The sequence below is a fragment of the Patagioenas fasciata genome, chromosome 1 (genome assembly GCF_037038585.1).
Source record: "Patagioenas fasciata isolate bPatFas1 chromosome 1, bPatFas1.hap1, whole genome shotgun sequence".
NCBI lineage: Eukaryota > Metazoa > Chordata > Aves > Columbiformes > Columbidae > Patagioenas > Patagioenas fasciata.
The window spans coordinates 127,818,482-127,843,414 of record NC_092520.1 but is presented as its reverse complement, the minus strand read 5'-3'; the positions used below and the strand labels follow the sequence as shown (position 1 = coordinate 127,843,414).

Genomic DNA, 24,933 nt, shown 5'->3' with positions numbered 1-24,933 from the left:
CTTACAGTGAAAAATTTGTAAACACACCTTTTACTGGTTTTAGTACATTCTCTGTAAGGATATTAAACTAGAAAGGATGAAGATTAGTACGCAAACTGTGAGATGGCCAAATGCCTGACTAATGAAGAGGCCATATCAGACTTCAGTGTTGGGCTGGAACTTTCTCAAGTTCAGTCTCTTGGACCCAGGTCTCTTTTACACCTTTAATAATTACATTGATGCATAAAGTCGGAGTGTGCTGATTATACTTAGAGTGGCCGTAAAGTCATAAGACACAGTTAAAACAAAAGAGTCTCAGAACAGTAAACAGAAAGATCTTGAGGACTGACAGTCACAAATAAAAAGTTCACCAGAAAAAAAGGCAGGAGCTCTTTCTTCTAAATGGGGATTTTAAAAATGCCAGTGCAGTCCTAGTCTGTATCAGATGAAGAATTTTCAGCAGAGATTACAGAATATTAATGCTGCCTTAGAAGATGTGTAATTTGTCATCCAGAATACACTGTGCAAATCTGAATTTCAAGCAGAATAAATGCGGAGAAGGACCAACAGAACGATTAGAGCAACAGAGCTTTTATCTTACAGTGGGAAAATAAGAGAGATAGGCCTGTTCAGACTAGAAAAATAATGCCCAAGAAGGGAATAAATTTGTTGTCATCTCAAGGGGTAAACAGTGAAAAGAAAGAGTTATTTTAAGATATAAATTACACAGTTGTACCCAGAGCAAGATTGGTAAGCTCATCAGGAATAAATTTAGGTTGGAAATTAGAAATGGCTTTGTGTAGACATCAGAGAAGTGATCTTCTGAAATAACTTCCTGCTAGAAGTAATGATAACTAAAACTCAAAAGCAGTTTTAGGATGATAATTCATATATTTATTCACAGGATTACCTAGTGTCATTGTATAGTTGCCTGTATTTGTAAAGAATTCAATTTGATGAACATAAGCAATATTTTACCTGGGTAGCAACAGCATTAAAAAAAAACTATGATTAAGGAAAAAGGTAGGACATAATAACTATTGTTACACTCTGAAAAACTGAACATTGAAATTAAATATTTAAATGTTTGACACTTAAAAATAAGCAATACTAAATTTAGTTGTTTGTGCAGCAGTCCTAATTTTATTCCTTCACATATTTATTCTGTACCCTAAATAAGTCAAAAGGCAGGGGGATAAAAGTTTTGGTTGTGTATTTAGTGACTATATAACAACACACACATGAAGGAGGCAGACTGATATTTGTACAGACAGCTATAAATTTGCAGTGTCCTAGATTTCTTTTGTTCAGGCTTGCAGTCTGAGTAATGTGGATTTTTTTGTTTGTCTTGTTTTGCCTGGACTGACTTTTCAGAGAAAATAAAGATCTGTAACAGGCAAAGTGTCAACTCCTTAATTATGCTGTAACAGCAGTATTCAAGAAATAATTGCACACTTTAATGACAGGAGTAGCTGGTTGCAGAAGATTACTATCTTTCAGAGGGCAGAGAGTCGTCTTGATTCAGCTGATAGGTTTATGTTTCATTCAGCAAAGCAGAGAGCCTGATCTCTTTCTCCTGTAGAGCTGGGAGACTCTTGCCACTTTTGGTATCCCCAGAGAAGACAGCAAGGTGCTGAGCATAGAGAGCTTGTTTCTTCAGCTAAACCAACCACAGCTGTCCTTTTCTGTGTCTTCCCAGGGTTGCTCATAATAAACTGCAGTATATGTCTGGTTTTATAATATATTAGTGTAAAAATACTACTTTATGAAGCAACCTAAATTTCTATAAGGGCTAAGCGTGAGGAAAAATCCTTCTGTTTCAAGGTCTAGTGTCAGCAAAATCGAAACAGAATTTCACATAACAAACACCCTTCTGGAAAAGATGACCATTGTATTGCCAGCTGTCAGCAACCTTTTGCATGTGTTGCAAGTATGAAAGCCTGTTTAAAAAAAAGGGGGAAGGGGAATTTTTTAAAGAATATCTACACAAAGCATCAAGCAAACTAAATTCTATATATGCTACTGTCATGTTATCATGTAAATCATGGAATACAATGTCCAGAAATCCTTGTTTGAAATTGTGCTTTCCATGGCTTGCATAAATAAATAAACAAGAAATCCATAGTGACATGACAGATGATTTAGTGTCCAGGATTTATGAGTAGTTGTTATTTCAGATAAATTTCACTGGAGTAACTTAGATCTGGGCAGATCACCAGTGTGATAAGTAAAATGCTCCTCTTGCAATGACAGTCCACATGCCTATTTAGAATTCAGGTGATTTTCTGCTATGACATTTGTGGCTGGAGGTTTTTGGTGTACTAGGATTTTTCTAAAGTGATGGTAGTATCCTCTTGAGTCACTTTTCCCTCTCATATATTACCCTGTGTCTTCTGACAAACTCAATCACCCCCTGTAAGGGTGAGCATTTGTGGTGACTTCAGCCTTCTTTAACAAAACAAGACTTTATTTTGCCAGGCTAATATAGCCCTTTCAGTTGTTCTTGTCTGTTTGCTTTTCTGCTTCATTTACTTGCCTTTTGGGCCGCAGTTCTCACAACTGATGTGCAAAGTCACCTGTTGAATTACGATTGCCCAGACTCTCATCATTTCTAAGGCTACCTTTGTGGTCCCTTGGATGCATTTGCTTCTATTAATGGATTCTAAGACCCTTAGTGTTTTAGGTTATTATGAATCTTTCTCGGCTTTCTGGTCTGCCCCTTGATGTCAAGCATTCTGTCGCCATCCAGTTTGTGCTGTCAGCAGTTGGTCTTCGTGGTCTATAGGCGCAATTTCCCCAGCAGGCAGTTAGACCTTTCTCTCCCAGCTGTGACAGGGAGGAGTAGAATGCATTGCAGGAATCCCACACAAGCCCTGCTGGGTTACAGTGCTCCCAAACATACTGTAATCCATTCCCCAACTTAAATACTTTTTCTAGGTTCCCCAGACTCATGATTAAAAGATGTGTGTTTTGCCACATATTGTTTGGGGAAGACCAAGGACCACCCTGCAGATACAAAAGCGTCTTGCTTTTTCACCTCTTTACCAGTGGAAAAAATATCCTCTGCTGCCTGTCCTTTCTTTCCGTTTTGGCAACAGCGATCACTTTGGCATGTAAGCAGCAAAAGTTGCCACATGGTCGTAGATTTGCACGGTAATGTTGTACACTGACTAATTTGCCTTATCCTTGGCATGGTTGGAATGAGAGCTTTCCACTGACATTTTGGGTATTCCGTAGTCCCCTGCTGTGTGTGTCAGTGATCCCTTGCAGGTTTTTTGGATGGTCACAAGTGCATCATAGGGGCTTGCTGAAGATCTTAAGACATTTCTTAACTTGATTGAAAGTGTGACATCAATCTAGCACTCCCTGTGGGATGCCTTTCCAATTCACCAACTGGAGGAAGATGGTGAAGATGTGATTCTGATCTGCCTCTGAGCAAGAGAGATGTGTTTCCAGGATCCATTTAACTTGACAGCATGAAACCCTGAGGCTTTTCCTCTCTTCAGGAAATTTTGAATAAATGTGGCATCTCTCGGAAACACCAAGGACTTGAAATGGCTTATTGACTGTCAAAGTCAAAAACATTAACTGTAACCAGGATAATTTTGTGATATGTCATCTGTTTAGGATATGTAGTCTGCTTATAAGCATGTCTCTGCTTCCTACCTACTCTGCTTTCTTCTGTATCATAACCTGTTGATAGATTATTGCTGCAGTCATCCTAAATCTCCCATCCTATGACAAGAGATTTCAAGATTTTTCCGTAGTCTAGAGGGCGCTCTGTTTGGACAGAAGATTGGGAGAACCGAAGATGGAAGGTGTGCTCTGATCTGTATGCCCATGGCACAGCAGGAGTCATAATGCTGTCAGTGGGCACTGATGAGGCTAGATGAAGACAGCCTCGTGCTCATGGTGTGAGGTTTCCTCAGTGTTTAAACTGTGGTGTGGACTGCATATTTTGAGGTATTCCAGTTATTGGGGATTAGTTCTTTGGTTTACATTCTTAACATGTACCACTGAGAAACATGGTAAAGGCATAAAATAACTGGAAATGCAAAAGCCATAACTGTAATGAAGACAGATTTCCAATGAAATTGAATTAATAGAACACTAATAAATCAATCTGAATAATTAGCTTTCATAGGTATTGTAGGCATTAGATTAATAAGCAAAATTATCTATATAGAATAGAATCATAGAATCATTTTGGTTAGAAAAGACCTTTAAGATCAAGTCCAGTTGTTAACCTATCACTGCCAAGTCCACCACTAAAGTCTGTCCCCAGGCACCATGTTTACGTGTCTTTTAAACACCTCCAGGCATGGTGCCTCTACCACTTCCCTGGGCAGCCTGTTCCAATGCCCAACAACCCTTTCTGTGAAGAAATGTTTCCTAATATCCAATCTAAACCTCCTCTGGCACAACTTGAGGTCATTTTATCTCGCCTTATCACTTGCTACTTTGGAGAAAAGACCAACACCCTCCATGCTACAACCTCCTTTCAGGTAGTTGTAGAGATTCATAAGGTCTCCCCTCAGCCTCCTTTTCTCCAGGCTAAACAGCCCCAGTTCCCTCAGCTGCTCCTCATCAGACTTGTGCTCCAGACCCCTCACCAGCTTCATTGCCCTTTTCTAAATCACTTCAGCACCTCAATGTCTTTCTTGTAGTGAGGGGCCCAAAACTGAACACAGGATTCAAGGTGCAGCCTCACCAGTGTGGAGTACAGGGAGACGATCACTCCTCTAGTCCTGCTGGCTGATACAGATTGGCAGCATATGCTGATGTACAGTGCATGGTATTTTTAGTAAAATATTATTCCTTATACATAATTTTCCTAGCCATTAGCCAATAATGTATAAAGTATTGACTGACTGGAGACACATCATGTAAGCATAAAGGTTTCTGCATGTCTTTAAAGTTTCTAACAAGAACTGTCTTCAGAATCTGGTTACAACATTTGCTGGTTTTGTACATGTGACAGTTCCAATGCAGAATAAGCTGGATGACTAAGATTTCAGCTGAGACACTGTCAGGGTATAAGCAGATGCTGTTTCTATCCCAAGACTCTCTGTAGGCAGCTAAATGGGCAAAGATGATAATCATTACGTTTTTTGTGAGAAGTATAAAATAACAATGTACATTGATGGAATGGTTCAGTGAGTCTCAAAAAAAAGTATTTGGGAGAGTCTCTTCCTCAAATTTTATGAGAATTAGAACCTAGAAAGTATTATTATAATTATGAATCCTTTCTTACCTTCAGGAAATTTTTTTGCTAGATTGACTGTAGTCTTAAAGGAACACACAAGAAAAACAATATTTTCAAAATTATTTCTAAAATTAGATACATCGGTATTTATCTGGAAGTCTGAGGATTTGTTCTTATTTTCAGCAGTGCTAAATATGGCTCTCATTTAATTCAACTTTAAATCAGTTAAAATATCTTTTTAAGTGGTACTGGTTTAGCTTTGCAATTTTGAACCATGATATGAAATTGTTTCTCATCTGCTCTCCCTGAGTAGAAATACAGCCTATCAGCTCCACTAGTACTAAATTAACTGGATTAAAATGTGACCTAGCATTATAAAACTGCCTTAGATGGTTCTTTGGTTAGAAGAATGTTTCCCCCAAAAGGTGCTATGTGCATAGTAGCTTCTTTACTTTAGTCAGCTATTAATAGGAGTGCTGTGATTAATTTTACATCCTTGGTTTCATGGTTTCAGATAAAAATTCAATGGGATTGTGATGATCTGCAGTGATAACCCATCCTCTGAGTGGTGTAATTTCTGGGAGTGCCAGTAACATTAAAAGTAGATTGAGAAATTATTGAAGATTTAATGCACTGGCAGGCTACAAAGCAAAAGATAGTGTTGCAGTTCCTGTAGGTGATGCATCACCAGAACTGCCTGAAATCCAGCTTCTTCAGTGGATAAGAGTAATATAGCTGACAGAGTTCACCTGATTTCCAAAAGGCTTTTTTTCAGAAGTTCTCTACTAGGACCTTTTAAGGATATGAAGCAGCTACAGCATAAGCAGCAAGTACCTGCATGGTTGTAGTATAATAAATAGGGTACAGGCAAAGAATCAACTCTGGCAGTGGATAAATGGTGGTTAACCAGTGGTACTCTGCTACATTTTTACATATATTTATGTATATATGTTTTCAAATGTATATTATATCTACACTTTTAGTATGTGCATATACAAATAATATATATAGATATATCTATACATATATACACACATATAAATTATTAGGAAAAGGGTAGGAACAGTGAGGCAAGTGTGTTGATACTAAAGACTTTTTTTAAAAAGCTATTCAGGATACCAAGGATGAAAGAAAGATGAAAAGTTGCACAAGAACCTTATGAGGTTAAGTAATTGCATAATAAATTACCAAATTAAATGCAGTGTAGTTAAATGTAAAGCGAGGCACCTATGAAAAAATTATTCCTAACCTCACATATAAAATTATGAGCTCTTAACTGACCATTACAACTCAGGAAATTGCTCTTGAGATTATGAAAATGTCAGCTCAGTGGCAGTTAGGAAAAACAAAGTGAGAAATAACAAAATAGAAAAAGCCATTATGTCACTGTATTAATCTTGTCCACACGTTTAGTTCTGTATTCAGGCTGGTCCTCCCGTTTTACAAGGAATATCGTAGAACTGAAAGAGTTGCAGAGAAAGGCTAGACGGAAAACTAAAGGTATGGAACAGTTTCCATTCAAGGAACAACTGAATTGGGTAGTATTCTTTAGTGCAGAAGTGTTTAGGTGGCTACAAAAATCAGCAGGGGACTGGAGCGAGTGATAGGAATCAGTTATTCATTCTCTTCTCCAAGAGAAGACCTAGGAGCTATTGAATGAGTCTAGTAGGAACCAAGCTGAAAACTAAAAAGAACAAAAAAAACCCAGGTTCTACACTGAAGAAATAGCAGAGAAAAATAGTAGTGATGTGGAACTCATCACTAGAGGTTGTTTTGGATACATAAAGAGTACATAAGATTAAGGAAACACCACATAAGTACTTGGAAAAAAATCTACTAAGAATTACTGGTCACATTAAAAAGTCTGTAGTTTGGGAGCAGTCTTGAGCTCAAAAAAACTAGACTGGTAGAGAAGCTGGGAAAAGGTATCATATATAATTGGCCTGTTCTTCCTCATCCTTGTCTGATTTTGGCCACTGTTGGAGACATGATACTGGACCAGATGAACTTTCTTCTGGTGCAGTATGGCCATTCTTCTTAAATCTGGATAGGTAGAACTTTGTATCTAATCTCACTGATTTCTGCAGTGAAAATTGTAGGGTTTTTTTACTGAAACAGGTAAAATGGCTAATTTTGAGAAAAACTATCATAAACATTTCTTGATGGAGTTTTCCTTATACCATGTGTGTGACTGAAGCACACTGCGGTGTGCTTTTCTGTTCACATCCAGAGCCATGCTCCCTGAAAACAAAAAGTTTAAGGAACTTTTTTTAGGTTTTTTTTTTTGCTGGGGCACACACTGAGAAGTGCTTATACTTTTCATTGTGGTAATCTGAGGTTCCCCTTTCAGACTCATGAGACCATGGTTAATTTGAGCCTCTAGCTCATAGGAATTACATGGTTAATCAGTTTGATAATTTTTAAAGCTTGAGTGCAGCTTCAGAGTTCAGCACCTTAAGAAGTCTCTGCCGAAGAAAAGGGCGGGGTGCAGCTGTAGATAAGAGTGCATTATTATTTATGTCAAATTTAAGTAATAATGTGGAGCAGTATAACAGAAAGACATGTAATTGCATCTTCTTATTATAGACAGTTTTTCTACAGGTTTTATATGAATAGTCTTTCAGATACTGGCACAGGGCCATTAGAGCTTCCTTTAAGGGCTGAAATAGTGAATCTCGTAGTTCAGGGATTTATTTTCAGGTGTGGCTAAGTTTTCATTGCCTGGTTATAAACTCTTTATTTGAGGTTCACATTACAAAGCACATCAGTTAACGTGGCCTGACGGCACTTCCCTAAACCAAGAGAGTTTGGATAAAGATGCAGGTTATTTGAGGTGATGGTACCTGGTTTTGTGCTAATATCTTTTCCTGCTGCGCTGGGTGGGATCAAAGGACATCAAAACCTTTGACCTCCCTCCCTTTTTTGTTGTTGTAAAAACTGTCGTCAGTCACTGTAATTCTTTAATTTTATCCTATAATTGAATGTGTTAATGTGTTTATATTCTTAGCATTTTATTAGTTTTCAAGAGGATTACTGCACTCCTGTAAAGACAGGTAGTTTTCGCACAGGAACGGGATAAATTATTCATGAGAAAAATTACAGGTCTCAGCAATAGGAAATATTTATGAGACTGCTTAAAGACAAGGTAATTTCTCATTTTCTCGCATGCTTGGACTATAGCAGTCTCCTAGCCACCCTTCCTGCAAAGATTAGTAAGGAATAATTTTTTTCTTGTTTTTTTTTTTTTCCTTTCCTATGCAGCATTAAAGCTGGGTCCAGAAGCATTCAAATTTGATGGTGGCGTAGAGGCGGTGGCAGTGCGGCAGAATGAGAAGTATTACATCCTAAGACCAGAGGTGATTGAGACCTACTGGTATATGTGGAGATTCACCCACGATCCCAAGTACAGGCAGTGGGGCTGGGAGGCAACCCAGGTAAATGTATTAATTAGCTGTTAGTAAATTAATTCTATGTATTTTCCATTTGCAGTCACTTTTATCTCGTGGTACTGAAACACTTCAAATGAGAATTGATTTTCACTACTTCCTTTTTAATCAGGTTACATACAGAGGTATACGCAGTTATTCCTGTTTTGCAACTGCTGAAACATGCACAGATGAGAGATGTGTTCAGCATTATACAGCTGATGTGTTTTAGGCATGGAAATAGAATCCGCTGGTCATGACTCTTTCTGTTATCAGTAGTCCACAGGCCCCAAGAGAGGTAATTTATCCTGGGAAATGAAAGTGTATTATAAATAACTTCATTAAGCATGTTTTAGCACTCAGTTTAGATTAAAAGACAAAGCTATTCTAATGTTTTTTCTTGGTCGGCTATTAAAGCACAAGTGATTGGACAACTGTAGACTACAGAGCATGTGTATAGGTAGATATGCATTGGTATGGCTCTTTCTTTTCTTAGTTGTCTGATTTGAAGGAAAAAAAATTGCCAGTCATTTTACATTTACTCAATTATAACAAAAAATTACATCCCTAGAAGCAGACTAGGAAGAGAAGTGAATAAATAATGGCACTTAACGCAAAACTTTAAAATTGTTGCTAAGGTATTTTAGAGATTGTTGCCCTTTTCTTTTTATAGCTGCTTTCCTGGTTTTAAATCTGGTTGTTCTACGTTTTAATCAAAGTCCCAAGCATGAAAATGCTTTTGAGTCTTTCTCATTGGAAATGCTTGTAATGGTCTACAGAAGCCCAGGTTCATTGCAAGACACTTAACACAGATCTGTGCTCATGACCTTCCTTCATTCATCCTTTGTGCACATATTGGTAACTCCTTTGTCTGATAGTCATAGATTATGGGCTATATGAATAACTAGGCTTCATTTTCACGCGACAATATATTATTCTAACTGTAAGACTTATTTGTAATCCCCAAAAGACTTCTTTTAAATTATTCCTAGGGCTGAACTTGAGAGCCTTTTTTGGTTTTCCGTTTCTCACTGCTTCCACCTGCTGGTCTGTACTGAGAGTGTGCAAAACTGATGTTCTGGGTGAGCAGATTTCCAGTCATCTTCAAGATCTGTGGATTATTACTACAGCTCCACCACTTTCCTGCTAGGAGCTCCAGCAGTCTTTGGAAACATGACTCAAATCTAGTTGTGGAGATGTGAATAAACATTAAAAATAACAAGACACTAATGAAATATTTTGAATACAGCCAAAGGAGATGAGGGAAGAGAAAAGGAAGAGATGAACTAAGAGCCTGGAGAAACTTTGTTCTGCAAGTGAAAACCAGTTTCGCTCCAGAGGCAAGAGAGGCAGAAAAAGTACTTTGGAGCAAGAGATCTGTTGAGAAGTCTGTATTTGTCAGGTGGAGGATAGTTAAGGCAAGTTCAGAATATTTAGCTGAGCTCATTCTTGTCCTTCCCTCAGCGCAGTTACAATCATACAGGAGATTCCAAGTTTTTTAAGATTGTTTCTTAGTCTTTGTTAGGTTTTGCATTGTAGACTGTTTTGTTATAACCAACATTATGTTACTCTAGAGAGAGGCTCCACATTTGTGTTATAGAATACATTGCCACTCTCTCCAAAACATCAAACATTGAGTCACATCATCCCTCCTGCCCAAATGACACATGTTTCTAATATGACAAATGAACAGATTTATTAAACTACTTGCCAGTGTCTGTACTAGAGGTGCTTGCTGATGTAACACCAGCTCCTGTCACAAGCTATGGCCGGATGATCCAAGCTGAGATTGGGTCCTTTGTACTGCGTTAAAGAATATACAAATGTAAGCTTTTTAGACCAGGATCTGTCTCTTAAGCACACTTCAAATCATATCTTTTGAATTGCACTTTGTCCCGTTTTCTCTGTTTGCCTTTGTATCTTAGTCCCAATTAATACTTTCAAACCAAACCCTCCCTTTCTCCTCCCCCACCTCCAATTTTCTGTGTGCAGGGTAGGATTTTATTTTATCCTTCTGTCAACGTGCATCGAAGTTGTGTAAATCAAGCAGCCCACACGCTTAACTGCCTCTGTCCTTACAGAGTACATTTTTTGCTTGCTTCCTCAATAAAGAGTTCCTTTATTCAACATAGCCGTAAAATATTTTTGAACTTTGTAAATGGTTTTGCATACCCTTCCCTCCCACAATTAGAGATTTTCTTGCCCCTACCATCATACTAACACAGAAGCTCAGGAAGCTTTTTGTTTCCCATGGTTTTCTTGTCCCTGCATACAGATAATAAATTCTTGTGTTGATTCCTCACACCTACTCAATACTTTCCCTTCTTCCCTACCACACACAGCTCTGGTTGTGTTTATTCCTCCATTTAAAAATAAAGAGGAGTCTGGTATGACCCACAGAGCAGCTGGCTTCCTGCTCCTGTACAACACTGTTTTCGCTTTCCTTTTGCCTTTCAAACACTGAAGCATACTTTGAAATCTGTATTACAAAGTTGTCATGGTGAATTATATTTTCCTCATCAGAAGTCTAGTAGTTGTTTTAAACTTTTGGAGAGACTGAGTTCTGTTTCTGAGTTCTAAATGGTCTTATTTTTACATCAAACCTGATGTAAGCTGATGTTTGATGACTGAGTTCTTGGTGGTCTCCCTTGTTTGCTTTTTTGAGTGGATGAATACATCCCTACACGAATTAATTGGCTTAGTTCACTGATATTTTAGAGGTTTGCTTCTGTCATTTTAAGAACTCTTCAGATATGATCCAGTATACATTGCAGAGCCACCTGGCTTTTACGTATACCACATTACTTAAGTTTCTTTAGCACTTCCAGCTCAGATCTCTGTCTGCCTATTATCAATGGAAATTTGCACGGAGGGCTGGATTGTGTGGGGGGGGTAGATCTTTGTACTGCACTTTCTTTTATCTGTTTCACCATTGGCAGCTTCTTTTTGACTTTATAATCTAGATTTTTGGACACAATTTGGGCATTTTAGTGCAGATATGGTGCTTTGATCAAGGCCTGCTTTGCCACATCTGTCCAAATCCAGTGTCTGTGGAGGGAAAATTAGGAAGTTGAAGGTTGTATTTCTTCAGTGATCCCAAATCTCTGTGACAGGGTCTTTATCTCTTTCTTGATTTAAATAAATAAATAAGCTAATTCTCCCTCATACTATACTTGGCACTAGAGACAACATCAATCTAAATTGTTTTGAGCCAGCTTAATTGGATTATGTTATGCTGGAGGGCTGGCTGAAGTGTTACAGAAATATGCATGCAAGATATTCAGGGTAAATACAGAAAATTACTAAAATCCTTTTTAGGCTAATTATTTGAAAGCAATGACAGCCACCACCTCACAATAGGAATGTAAAGCCAATTACTGATCCAAGCTGTTTGAATGAAGGGTTCAACTGTTAGTTGAGGACTTGTGTATCTGACTAAGCAGGATTGCACCAGGGAAGCTGCAGAGTTCATTCGGAGTTTCTATTTACAGTGAAAATAATATGTAACACTTCACGTTCTGGCTAGCCAGGCGAACGGAGGATTGACAGTAAGATGGAGTGGAAAGACGTATAGCTCTCTGCTTAGTGAAACAAAGTAGGAAGACAACAGCCAGGCGAAGGTTGAAGGTGAAAGAAACAGGGTTTCGGAGTTCATGGGTTTAAAGCTGTAAGCACCATAGAGAGGTGTTTTGGGAGGTAAGCTGGTGAAGGAACTGGCACACTTTTTATGAGCGTGTTGGCATAGTTAAGAATAGTCACACACGCAACCACAAAAACACGCTCAGAATAACTGAGGGAGCTGGGGTCCAATCTAGAGGCACATCCAACTTTAGTTCCAAAGAACATAGATCAACTCTGAACTCCCTGTATGTCACAGGCCCTCAAATTTCACTTTCCATCATTTTTTAACCAAGACACTTATATTTGGCAAGATTACACTATTGCATATTCTTTTGTTCTACTCCTGATTTGAATAAAGGGAATTGGGAAATCCACTTTTGATAGTTCGTTCCATTGTTGAATTACTTGTGCTGTTAAAAATATATGCTTTATTTCCCATCTAAATTTGTCTAGTTTCAGCTGCCAATCATTGGATTTTCCTATTACTTTCTCTACCATGTTAAAATATCTTTTATTCCCCCATGTTTTCTTTCCAAAGGGTTTGCATGGATTGTAATAAGCTTCCTACTGAGTCTACAAAGATACTCAACAAATTGTATTGTCTCCCACTGTAAAGCATTTTCTCCAAATGTCTGCACCCATGTCAGTTCATCATCTTTTTAAAAAATGAATGCTAGAATTGCATATTCTAGTTTTGACTTTACCCAGAGCCCTGTGCAAAAGTAAAATTATATCCCTGCTACTGTTTGCTATCCCTGTGTGTGCACCTGCCACAACATCCTAGCAGGAACTCATGCTGGATTGTCCTGTGGGACCACTGAGTTTTTTAAGTGTCTCTACTTTCTGGGGTAATTTGGTTCTGCAGTTACACAGCTTTTATGTCTAGATTTAGGATTATCTGTGTGGCTGCATGAAACTCATTTTGTTTGGGCCCCGGTTACCACCAGATTACACTATCTACTGCCTATCTACTACCTGCAGTCTCCAGAATAAACAAGTTGTTTTCTTAGGCTGACTTGGGGATTCAGTTCTTGAGGAAGAAGGAGACAATGTACTAATAGTGGTATCGTTTGATCCTTCTTTTCATTTTGCCCCAGCCATCAGCAAGTTTTTCCTGTCCAAGCTGTGGCACGCAGCGTCAGGGCTTACTGGATTGTTGACCAGAGGAACTACCTACAAGGTCAGACTTCGCATCCTGGAAATTCTGGCAGGATTGTAACCCCCCACCATCTTACCATGTTCCAGAGCTGAGACAAGGTCATGTTCTGCAGTATTATAAAAAAGGGAATAGCAGCAAGAGGAGACAATTTCCTGCCTACAAAACAAAAGTGCTTTGGCTCTTGTTTATTCATATAACACCTGCCTAGCGGCTGTGGGACTTGTGGGGAGAAATGTGCAAATGTTTCCATAAACAGTGTATGTATTATTTCTTCAGAAATCAGCCAAACAGTTTTTTCTTTTCATTTTGGGGTTTTTTTTTTTTGTGTTTTGTTGTGATTGTTGGTTGGTTGGTTCATTGTTTGGCTGCCATGTGATAGCTAGCATCACTTGTGATGTGCAAGAGCATGCAGACAAAGAGATTGTCATGTGTGTGATGCTGTTAAGCTGAATGTGTCACATATACCTCTCTTTCCAGACTACAGAGAAAACCTGGTCAACCTAAATCCCAACATGTGAGTAGTCTCAGTGTAACCCTAGCCTGCACCACAAACAGAATCTGGAAATAATTCATCCAGACTCTTCGTCCTTTTAAACTCAAGTCCCAACAAAAAAGTGTTTCCATCAGAACTTGGAGAAAGCTCCCCTTCAGATAAGGAATTACAGCAAGAATTAGATTTTGACAAGAAAGACAGTACGTTTCTTGGCATAAGCCATTGTAGTTACATCATTTGTCAGTCTCTCCTCTTGCTTCTTTAAAAATCTTGGTTTTCAAAAATTCAAAAGCGCTTTGTATGGTCTTGATTATTCTTTGGTCAGTGAAAAACCTCACATTTCCACAGGGTAAGAGTGTATACTAGGAGGTGGTTAGCTCTAGTACCTGATATGCTGTCACTTACTGTCCTAGGTACCTTGTTCATTTGCCTTTTCACTTTTCTTCCTGATTTCAGTGATGGCATCTGCCAGCATTCTTCATGCTTATGTTAAATGGAAAATTCTCCTTTGTTTCCCAGTATTTCTAGTAATGTGAAGGCTATCGTAAGGACCTTGAAGAGTTAATTTTGATTGAATTTATTTTCTCTGCATAAAAAGGGACATAATTCAAAACTTATTTGCTCCCCTGCCTTGACTCCCCTCAGCTTCTGTTGAGTATAACTAGCAAAAAACAGAATTAATGAAAATCTGAGCCTAAAGCACCGTGTGGAGAGAAACTTCATACGGGTTAACGGGCTGAATCATAGATTACTGAATTACAGGTAGCTACGTTCAGTAGTTGGTAATGACAGACATCCTGAGCCAAATATTTTTTCTTCATCACTGTGCCGTTTCTGTCCCTGCATGAATCTATTAAAAGAGTTGGTGTCTGCTGAGGAAGCACTGCCAGAGCGGCAGGGAAGCATAAATAACCTGTGAATCATTTCATAGTCACTTCTTTGGGGCCAGTTTTAATGGCTGATATCCTTGTGTGCTGTAAGGTCGTGCATGTGAGTGGAATAATGAAAGCATAGGCAAGAGGTGCTCTGAGCTACTAACTCATTCTTTCCAGTCTCCTCCTCTTCCATTGTGCTTTTTGCAGTACTGTGTTGGAGCTGCCTAGGTGGGTGGATCCATCATGGATCCATTTGCACCTTTCTGCATGGAATGTTTGTGGATTTATACTCTATGCTTTAAAGATAAAGAACTCTTCTGCAGTCCCGCACACAAGCTGACTTGAGTTTCAGCTCTGTAAAGGGGAAACGCAGAGGAGCACATGTACAAGATGGAAATGTGGGGAGAAAGCAGCAGCTAGAGGAGTTTGTAAGATGAAATCAACAGTCCCTAAAGATGAGAGCAGTATTTTATTCCTACTTTCAGTAAGTCCCTATGACTAGCTACTAGTCACAGAGTTCCTGTAACTCTTCAGACTCCTTCAGTTGCAAAATCCAGGGACATCTGTCACCTTTCAATGCACTTCATAGCACATGTCGTGTTGATTGACTGATGGATGTTCTACTCAGTGTTACGTATGAGAAGCTGTACCCGCTCAGGGCAAAAGTCTACGGAGTCCATGTCCTGACATCAGTATCAGACAACAGTAAATACCTAGGAAAGAAACTGCTCTTCCCCAGAATACTTTCTTAGCATCTAGCAGTTTGCCAAATGTGGTATTGTTAGTAGTCCCGGAAGGATTTTACTTCTCTCTATGTATCCAGTCCCTTTTTCATTTTTTTTTGGTCAGCGTAAACTGTTAACATCCACAGCATATTCTGACAAGGAGATTCACAACAGGATAATGCAGCATGGAAAGAGCTACCTCCTTTGTTGATCAAGCCTGATCCTGTAATGTTTCCAAATTTTGCTCTACAGTTAAATTCTCCTTTTCCTTTCCTCTTTGCAGGCAATTGACAAATATTGCCGAGTCAGTGGTGGCTTTTCTGGTGTCAAGGATGTCTATTCCTCATCTCCTACCTATGACGACGTACAGCAGAGCTTTTTCCTTGCTGAAACTTTGAAGTAAGTTCTTTTTACTCTTACATCTTCCTGTAAAAGCTAGTGTCTAAATTCTAGAAGAATACCGTGGCTCAACAAATAATCAGTTGTCTTCTCAGGGTGGTTTATGGTCTGAGCTTTCTTTTTTTCCCCAGCTGTAGGGTCCCAGATCAGCTCATTTAACCAGCAGAAAATAAAAGTGGAATTTGCCATACAAGAAGCTTATGCTGAGAGAGCTTTACTTTTTAAGACTTCTATTTGATTTCTGGAATCAGAGCAGAAGAGAAATTCTCTCCTTTTAAGAAATACCCTTTGCAAAAGACTTGTTTTTTCAGGCACTTGTATAAGATATGTCAAGTCAGTGTATGTGCCATACTCTGATACTGTAGAACATGTTTCTCTGTATGTATCATTGAAAAGGAGTAAATGTCCATTGTCGCCTTGGATTATTTATCTGTGTTTATCCCATAGCATATTTTTCTACAATGCTTTTTGTTGTAAGGAAGAAGATCAGGCGTATTTTATAATCTCTTACATCCTAAAATATTTTAACTTCAGTCGCATCAGCAGGACACCCGTAGTCCATCCTGTAGAAGGTAATGCATTCTGTTCCATATTAGTTCCAGGTAAAATGAGCAAAGTCATTGGTCTTCCACCATGTTTCTTTTTAATTAATAACAAAAGATTGCTATACTAGAACATGCCATAACCTCTATGCCATAACAATGAGAAAAACTAGTATAAAGACTTGAATATGTCATGGAGATTTTATGAAGAGATCCAAAACTGAGCTGGTGTGTCATGGCTACTCATCTCCTTCATCATTGACACAAAACAGCTATCAAGAGCACTCTTTTGTTACACGGTTGTGATCACTCTCTGATTTTGCCTATGAAGTAATGTCTTCTAATGTGTGACAATTTTCTTGATAGGTTACATCAACAAATTTGATAATACAGTTCTGACATTGAAACCTACCAAGATTCCTGTATTGGTTACCATGTGAATTGAGTATTTTTGGAAGGAAAGTTGCCTATATTGCCTTTCCTCCCCTCCCGCCCCCCGCCTCTTTTTTTTTTTTTCCCTGGATAACAGTTTGGAGAATGTTTTATTTGATTAAATCTATAGACAGAAGCCACTGCTGGCAGTGCGAAGGAGCCCAAAGCAGCTATTAAGAGACTTAGTTGTTGCCTCTGCTTTTACATATCCATGCCACTTTCTGCCACGGTGTGATGGAAGGGATGATACATATATTGTTGCATAAACCTGTCAGCAACAAAGACTCATTAACTTGCCCTTTCTGTCTTTACAACCCAGTGATATGACAAAAAAAGTTATAACCATTTGGCAGTCTAGCGTGTCACGCAGGCTTTGCAGTATAAACAGGGTTTCTATACAACAGCAGAGTTTACAGTATTGGCAATATCAAATTTTCAGGTTTTAGCTGTAGCTAATGTACATGAAGGTTGATTTTGGGTACTTGGAGCTCAAAATGCAGCAGGGCGAAACCAGGTCCTGACAGTGGCAGTAGAGGTGCTTCAGGCAAGACAAGGTGTTTCACTGGCAAGAAGGGGCTCCAAGTTCATCACACGTAAGTGAAGAGTATGGCCGTTCTGTCCTTCTGCTGGCTCCTTACCAGACACCTCTACATAGTCACAACACTTTGTTTCCCTGTGTTATAGCAATAAAGCCAGCCACTGCTGCTTTCTCTGTTGTCTTCATTAATTTTATTTCAGTTACTCTTTCAAGTTCATTTTCTGGAGCCTAAAAGCTGTACTCCCAAAGAGACAGGCAGCAGCTTCAAGCAGGTCCAGTCAGAGAAACAATACATCCCCAGGAACTGATCTTAAGTGATTGATCTGCCTATAAAAGCCAAATCAGAGAATGAAATCTGCTCCTAAGGGACTTCTGTGGTGCCAAGGCTGACCTTTGAAGTATCGCCAGAATCCTGTCTGCATCATAAATAATCACAAGGAGATCTGGAAATTCACTGATGCACCACACAGTAACTGGATGTACTCTCTTGCAAGCATTGCAAAAGAAGGCAGTTCTAGGGAAGAACTCAGAAATGCTTATTGGCTTTTGGTTTGGGTAATTTCTTGCTTGTGGGACAAAATGAAGTTTAATGGAGAGGTGGATATTAAATATTTGATGTAGATGCAATTGGCAGAGCCAAACCAGAAGCTGGTATTGCCTTGAGATAAAATACAGAACATGAGGTCAGGATAGCTCAAATGGCTATGAAAATGGAGACAGAAGGGTTGGGTGTGATGCCATGAGAAAAATTAAGATGTGCCTCAGAAGAGAGGCATAAAATGTGTTACAGAATGCCTGCTGTGATCTTTTCTGCCTTTGGTGATAACTTCTGCATCTTCATTCCCTTCAAATTCAAAGTGTATACCTCTCCCAAATATGCATTGTTGCTGCTCAGATACTTTTGGTTTCTCAAAGATACTCAGCAAATTCTGAGTGTTTGAGCAGTATGAATGGCAAGAAGGTAGCTGTTGATGGGGAAGGAGCAAGACGTAGAAGTAGGTTCCTTAAGTTATTCAAAGGAAAAGTGCGAATCAAATGAGGAAGTTGAATTTGAGTAAGATGAAACATTGCTGCTGTGGTGAAAGAGTTTGGAGAGCTGCAGAGGGAGAAAGTAAGGAGGAAAGTAAAGGCATAATGCTTTAAAGACAAAGGAAAAAATGTAGAGAAAGAGACTAGACATGTGGGAGAAAACTGGATTATCTCAGCAAGAAATTGTTATCTGTAAACAGCTAATCGGTGGGGAAGGGAAGAAAAAGTAGAGCTTCACTGTAGGGGCTTTGCTGTGGATACAACCAGCAAATAAAAATGGGAAAATGATGAGGCAACGACATGTGACTGCACAGTCGACGCTACCAGTGTCTGATTGAGAGAGCGAAGTAACAGCAGCCTTGGCAGAGTGAAGGCAGAACAAGGTGTGTGCACGTTCTGGATGTGACAGTGCCCACCAGCAGGAATGACACCCTTTCCCTGTCACATACTGCAAGACCTGTCATTTGCTGGATGGCAGGAAAGGAGGCTGACGGAGAAGCTGACAGGTTCTGGACACCCATGAGGTTACACTTGCACTTGCACAGTCAGGTTTGCTGGAACAAGGGAAATGCCGTTTGAATTTTAGCAACTGAGTTTCGAAGCCTTGACAAAGATCCCTGCCACCCATATCTCCTAGAAAGTATAGCACAGCCACATTCAAAAGTGTATATTAAGAAAAAAAGGACCAAGAAATACTCTTCTTCCATGTATGTCCAGAAACCTTAACTTTGTTGCATGCTTTATTTGCTCTGCATTGCTTTATGATGTACAACATTTATTAACCCACTCTGCACAATGTATTGACCCATTTCCTCCTGCCAGAAGGTGAACCAACTTTCAGCACAATGACGATGCGTCAGATATCTGACATGGCTTAATGGCTTCTCTTGCACTTTCTCAAAATCTTTGATTTGGATTTAAGAGGGTTAGTAATTTCCAAGTGGGTTCACTCTGTTAAGAACAATTTTTTGCCAACTTCTTGTATGTTCCACTGTCCTCAAAATCCTTGTGCTTGGTATCTTGATGTTTGTCTCACATTGCAAGTCTTTGAAGGGAGTCTTGAAAAGCAAAGTTACTTGGAGAGATAAAAATGCTGTCTTTACAACAACTTTTTGTTGAAAGGCTTGATAGCATGATAACAATGACTTTTCGGATCATTATAATAGAGAAGATTGTTTGGGTAGTATATGAAGAGAGTAACATGTTTATAGGTTTAGCTGCTGACTGGTGGGACCTGAAGCTGCTTCGTTGCCCCTTTCTGCCTGTTGCTCTACTTTAATACTCACCTTTTTTCCTCTCTATCTTGATATCTAGGTATTTGTATCTGCTCTTCTCCAATGATGACCTTCTACCACTAGACAACTGGGTTTTTAACACAGAAGCTCATCCTCTGCCTGTTTTACACTTAGCCAACACCACACTGTCAGGAAATCCTGCATATCGATAAAAGCAGCTCTATGAAGAGGAAAAGAGACTGTTTTCAGCTCTGATTTGTTTACATGGACCACTTGAGACTTTAAGCAGGAGACGAGACAGACGCTTGATAAAACTAGACCTCTGAGTCAAGCAAATGCCGGCGTGAGAAACAAAGCTCTTCAACATATAGATAAGTTAAAACTGAAAAAAAAAACAAAAAACCAACAGAAAACAAAACCTGTTTTATACATGACCAAAACACGTTAGCGTGATATTTGCAGGACAGAGACTTCATGCGCTTTGAACCCTAGCAAGGCATGGAATCTAATGTTTAATATAAAAAGCAGCAGCATAAGGAAGAAGAGGCTTCTTTCCCGTCCAGGGAGAGGAACTTGCTGCTGTTGGCTGTTGCAAGGAACAACGCACCAGCCACTTCTTCAGATCGGGTGGGTTCCAAATAACTAGATTTTATTTTTCTTTTTTTTTCGTTTGATGATGGCATGAACAAAGCAACAACAAAAGCAACATCACTGCACCAGCAGCATCAGGATTTGAATTTTTATTCTGTACCTGTCTGAATTTTCTAAGGAACATCCGTTTGTCCAGACTGGCAGCCATTCTCAGGGCCTCTAAAATACCAAAACAAAACTCAAAACTATAAAAACTATTTCCTCCTCATTTTCCCTTTTCAAAATGATGCTCAGAGGTTTGTGTTGTATTCTTACATCCAAAAAGCAATTAGTAAGCATGTGATTTGTGGTTCACTGTCAGCAACGTGGGCTTAGTTCATTTGGCAAGCTGCAGTCACAGAGTGGTGCATATTGCACTGGTAGGAAGGAGCCTACGTTTCCCTGCCTCACAAATCTTGTCACATGAAAAAAAAGCATCCTCTTGTTATTCCTGGTTCTTTTAGCTAAATAAACAGAGATGACAGCATGAGAAAAAGAGTCTCTCATAGTTTATATAACAGGATACAGTATATGGCACTTAAAAATGCTACCTTGAGTTAAGCAGCAGGAGTTTGTTACTTTATATTTTTCCACACAATCAGGATCTTTTCTAAAAGTTAAATTTCATTCTTTGGATGCTATTCATGGAACCTTCTTTGCAGGTATGTGCATAACAGAAGCCACAAACTGCCTTTGATTTAGTTTACAGAACTCTTTTTCTTCTCTGTACTCTAGCACAAAGCCAACATCATCTTCTTTGGAAACAACATCTCGTACAGATGAGTGGAAAGAGAAACTGAAGAGTCTCTCCTTCCATTAGTTTATAAGAAATGAGATGCTGTTACCTGCATGTTTTGGTTTATTGGTTGTTTTGGTTTGTTTTTTTGTGGTTTGGGGTTTTTGTTTGTTTGTTTTTGTTGGGATTTCTTTGAGTACTCCTAGGATGGGCTGGTCAGTATCACTTAAATGGAGTCTGCTTCAGTCTTCCCTTATTTGCTGAAGGAAGTTTCATCTTTTCAAGTATGTCTCAATATATTTTTTCCTACTGTTGCTCCAGAAATCCTTACAACTCAAATTCTTCTTTTTATTCCCCTTTATAACTCTAAAATCCTTTTGCCATGGTGACTGGCCCCTTTGCTGCAAAAGAGATGTGAGGTGCTCCTTCTCCTCCTTATTAGTGAGTTGAGTCTTTAAAAAAATCTTTATTGTGTTTTCCTACTGAAGTGAGTGGAAGAATTCTTCAGTGAGCTACAGCAGCACAGCATCAGATCTAACAGGAGTGAGTGCTATTTCTCCCCCTCAAAAAACACTAATACATTTATGAAGATTTAGATAGAAAAGCTTTTTCCTCCATCTTATTATAATGTATCTGTACATTATAGTAGCATTTTCCCCATAAAATTTTTCTTCACTCATCTTTGATACTAACTTAGAAACATAGATCATCACTTGACCTAAGGAAAAAATGCTATCAGATGCTTTTTTCCAGACAGTTACTTTAGTTTAAGAGGAAGAGTTCATAAAGCTTGGGAAAAAAAAAACTCCAATCTCAATGTTTTTACCTTAATGCCAGTTACTTAGTTACTGTAATTTGCAGCACTATCCTAAAAATAATTTGCGAATTGATAAAGTAATTGATATAGTAAAAAATACTGATTCAAGTAATTGTTTATTTAACATCAGGATTAGCTTAATAAACAGATTCTTCCTCCTTGTACCACATTAATTTATTTTTCTAATTAGTATTCAGGGAGTTACTGAAGAACTAGACATTTTTGATTTTCTGAAGTTCAGATATGTTGCGTTTTCAATTTTTTTCCCATCCCGTGAGAACAGTTATTAGTTTAAAACTGTACTCAATTGCCTTGTTCTCCTACATCTCTCTGGGTATAAAGGAGAAAGAGGAAAAGCAGACTCTTCTGGGATTTGAAAGAAAAAAGGCACTTTCCACCCCATCCCCATACAACTCCTGGTAAATGCAGATGTGGAATGGCTGCCAGTCTGTTGAGGGAAAGGTCAAGGACAGAATTTTGGAGTCCCAGAAACAGCAAATTTCTTATCATTGTTTGCTGCTCTTTCACCTCCCTCTTGTGAATTAAGGAGCAACCCTTCAGATCAATTCCTCCATGAATCCAAATGGGTTAACTCACTGCCACAAGAATGCTTGAATTGAGGACCTAAGCCATTTCATATTATGGGATGGTATTTTTCTCCAAGCAGTTGTACAGTACTGCTATTTCTTCTTTGTGTAGACAAGCAGCAGGTACCAAATAAAGGACACTTGTTTCTTGTTTTCCAGTTACCCTAACAGCTGTCAGTTTCTACTCTTACCACTGTTTAAAATACAAACTATCCTTTTCCTCCAGGAGTACTACTGTGCATAGTCTATCAAAAATAATGCATTTTATGGACTAGTTGCTGTATCATTTGTGAATCTCTCCATCCTGAGATTTCCTAGAGCAAGCTGAGTTTGGAGGAAAGGGGTTCGGAGCAAGGTGGGTGCATAATAACCATCTGAAACTTCTGACTAAAGTAATGTGCCCTCGTTCTGAGCCCTTCACAGAACAGTAGGTTCTGATCTGCAGAATGGTGTTACGTACAACCTGAAGTTCAGACTGTTTTCCCTCTGGGTACATCAGGTACAGTAGAATATTTCCATTTTCATTCTGTTGCTGCTGTCTTACATACTTTCATGAAGATAGAGTGTAAATTTAAGCACAAAATGACTTTTTAGTCCTAGTTGTTTCTGAGTCTTGCACTGTATTCTCTAACAAAACAATCCTCATTTTCTTTAAGTAGCTGTCCCATTTTAGTAATTTCTACAATATCCTCTCCTCTTACAGGATGAAATAAAGAACAGTAAATCATGTACATTTTTGGCACACTGGTTTTGGGCAAGAGCCTGGAAATCCCAGAGTTGTCTATTTTCTGTTTGCATGCAGTCAAAACAAGGATGTTCAGTTCTTTTCCTTATCCAAGCCTCAAGCTTGCCTGTTGGTCAGGATCCACCACTAACAACTCGACATTTCAAAGCAGTCAGATTTTTGCAGCTTCCTTTGACCACCCTGGGGCTGTGTGTCTCCTGCAGTCAAGAAGTCAACTTCTTAGCTTTGTCCCCTAAACAAAAACAAAACCCTTGAATGATATTCTGGGTATTCATTTTGCTGCACAGCATGGTCCGTAATACTGAATGCTTAAGTATGGACAATAGTAAGTACCCTGGAGTAAAGGAAGAGCAGGTACTCCCCTGTGCCAGTCCACACCTTTGAAGCTCCTTTAGCTCCATACTCCAAAGTTGAGGATGGCTGTCTTCTGCCTCCCAATCACTGACCTCACACAGCATTTTACGAGATTTGGGTGTTGAATATCCAGGTTCTGAAAAGTGAGAATGATTACACACTCATCACAATGCCATCCTATAGGATTAAAGGTCTGCCCTCTGTGTGGATTTACAGCAAATCAACGCCCTGTCAGGCTGTTATTTGTCATCCTCTCCTATCCCTGAGGAAATAATATTACAAACCTTCATAACATGACCCTCCTTAGTTTGAATGGAGAAATGGTTAATAGCATTAAAATTGAAAGATCAACAATGTAACCTGGTATCCACAGAAAATGATGAGGTAGTTTACATCTCAGGGCTGTAGTAACAAGCTTTTAGCAAATTGAACCTGTTCTGTACACTAGTAAGTCTAGTCCATGTTTTTAAGGGGTCAAATAAGAAATGGGCTTCTTGTTACCAGAAAAGAATGAAAGCAAGCTCTTGATCCACATGGTAGTTTGGAGATCTGCTCACCCTGATAAGACATCCCTCTTTCACTCCTTGAATTTTGAGAAAGTCTTCTGACTCGAGTTTGAGTTGCCACACAGAGGAAACCCAAGCTCTTTCGCAAGTTATGTGCATACAACTGTAGCAGAGATGATAAGCACGAGCTGCTTCAGCTGTCAGTCCCTTCTAACAAACTGCTCTGTAATTGCTCAGAAAAGCTGGGAACCACCCAAGTCGAAGGAGACAGCCTGACTTGTTATGGTGAATTGTTGCCTTTAATCCTAATCGCTTGGTGGAAGTTGGGATTTGCATTCTGCCTTTATTCTTGCTTTGTCTAAAACTGACAGATTATTTTTCCTCCAAAATAATAAAAGGGCAAAAGTCAGTCTTCTGATGTGGAAACTTCTGCCTCTGACCTGGAATCCTGCATATGTACTTTTTACAGATTAAAATAATATTGTATATAAAAAAGATTGAATAAAGAATGTCTTTAAGTGAAAAATATGCATTTTGTGTCCTTTGCCTCCACTACAGCCTCCTGTAGCCCTGGACTGTGAAGCTGATGCTATTTCATAGGCTTGGTGGTGCTGCAGCTTTTCTTTCCCCTGCAGCTCGACGAGGGACTTTGTCGAATTAAACATGTACCAAGACCCCCTCTTGCAAAATTAAAGCCCTGTGCCCTTTGCTTGCTTCTACAGGTCACTGTAGTGCTCAAATTTTTCTCAAGATGTAGCTAAAAGTACAACAGTTGGAGCCTGTTTCAGTGTGCTGTTGTGAAAGCCACCCAGTCTCACAAAAATTTGAGTTTTCTACCCTTTGGTTAAATTTGTGTGAAAGTGGCTAAGAAGTTCAGAGATTCTTAGAGGTGAGGATAAA

At 39.0% G+C, this 24,933-nt stretch overlaps 1 protein-coding gene across 1 annotated transcript in view; it reads left to right on the top strand.

Moving 5' to 3' along the window:
- The window catches only part of MAN1A2 (mannosidase alpha class 1A member 2), a 144,840-nt gene extending 120,281 nt beyond the window's left edge, over positions 1-24,559 (top strand). Inside the window, exons 11-13 of the mRNA XM_065851340.2 lie at positions 8,447-8,619; positions 15,767-15,882; positions 19,738-24,559. Coding sequence (XP_065707412.1) covers positions 8,447-8,619; positions 15,767-15,882; positions 19,738-19,870 — 422 coding nt within the window. The 3' untranslated portion in view covers positions 19,871-24,559. The remainder of the gene's footprint in view (positions 1-8,446; positions 8,620-15,766; positions 15,883-19,737) is intronic.
- Positions 24,560-24,933: the final 374 nt, after the last annotated feature.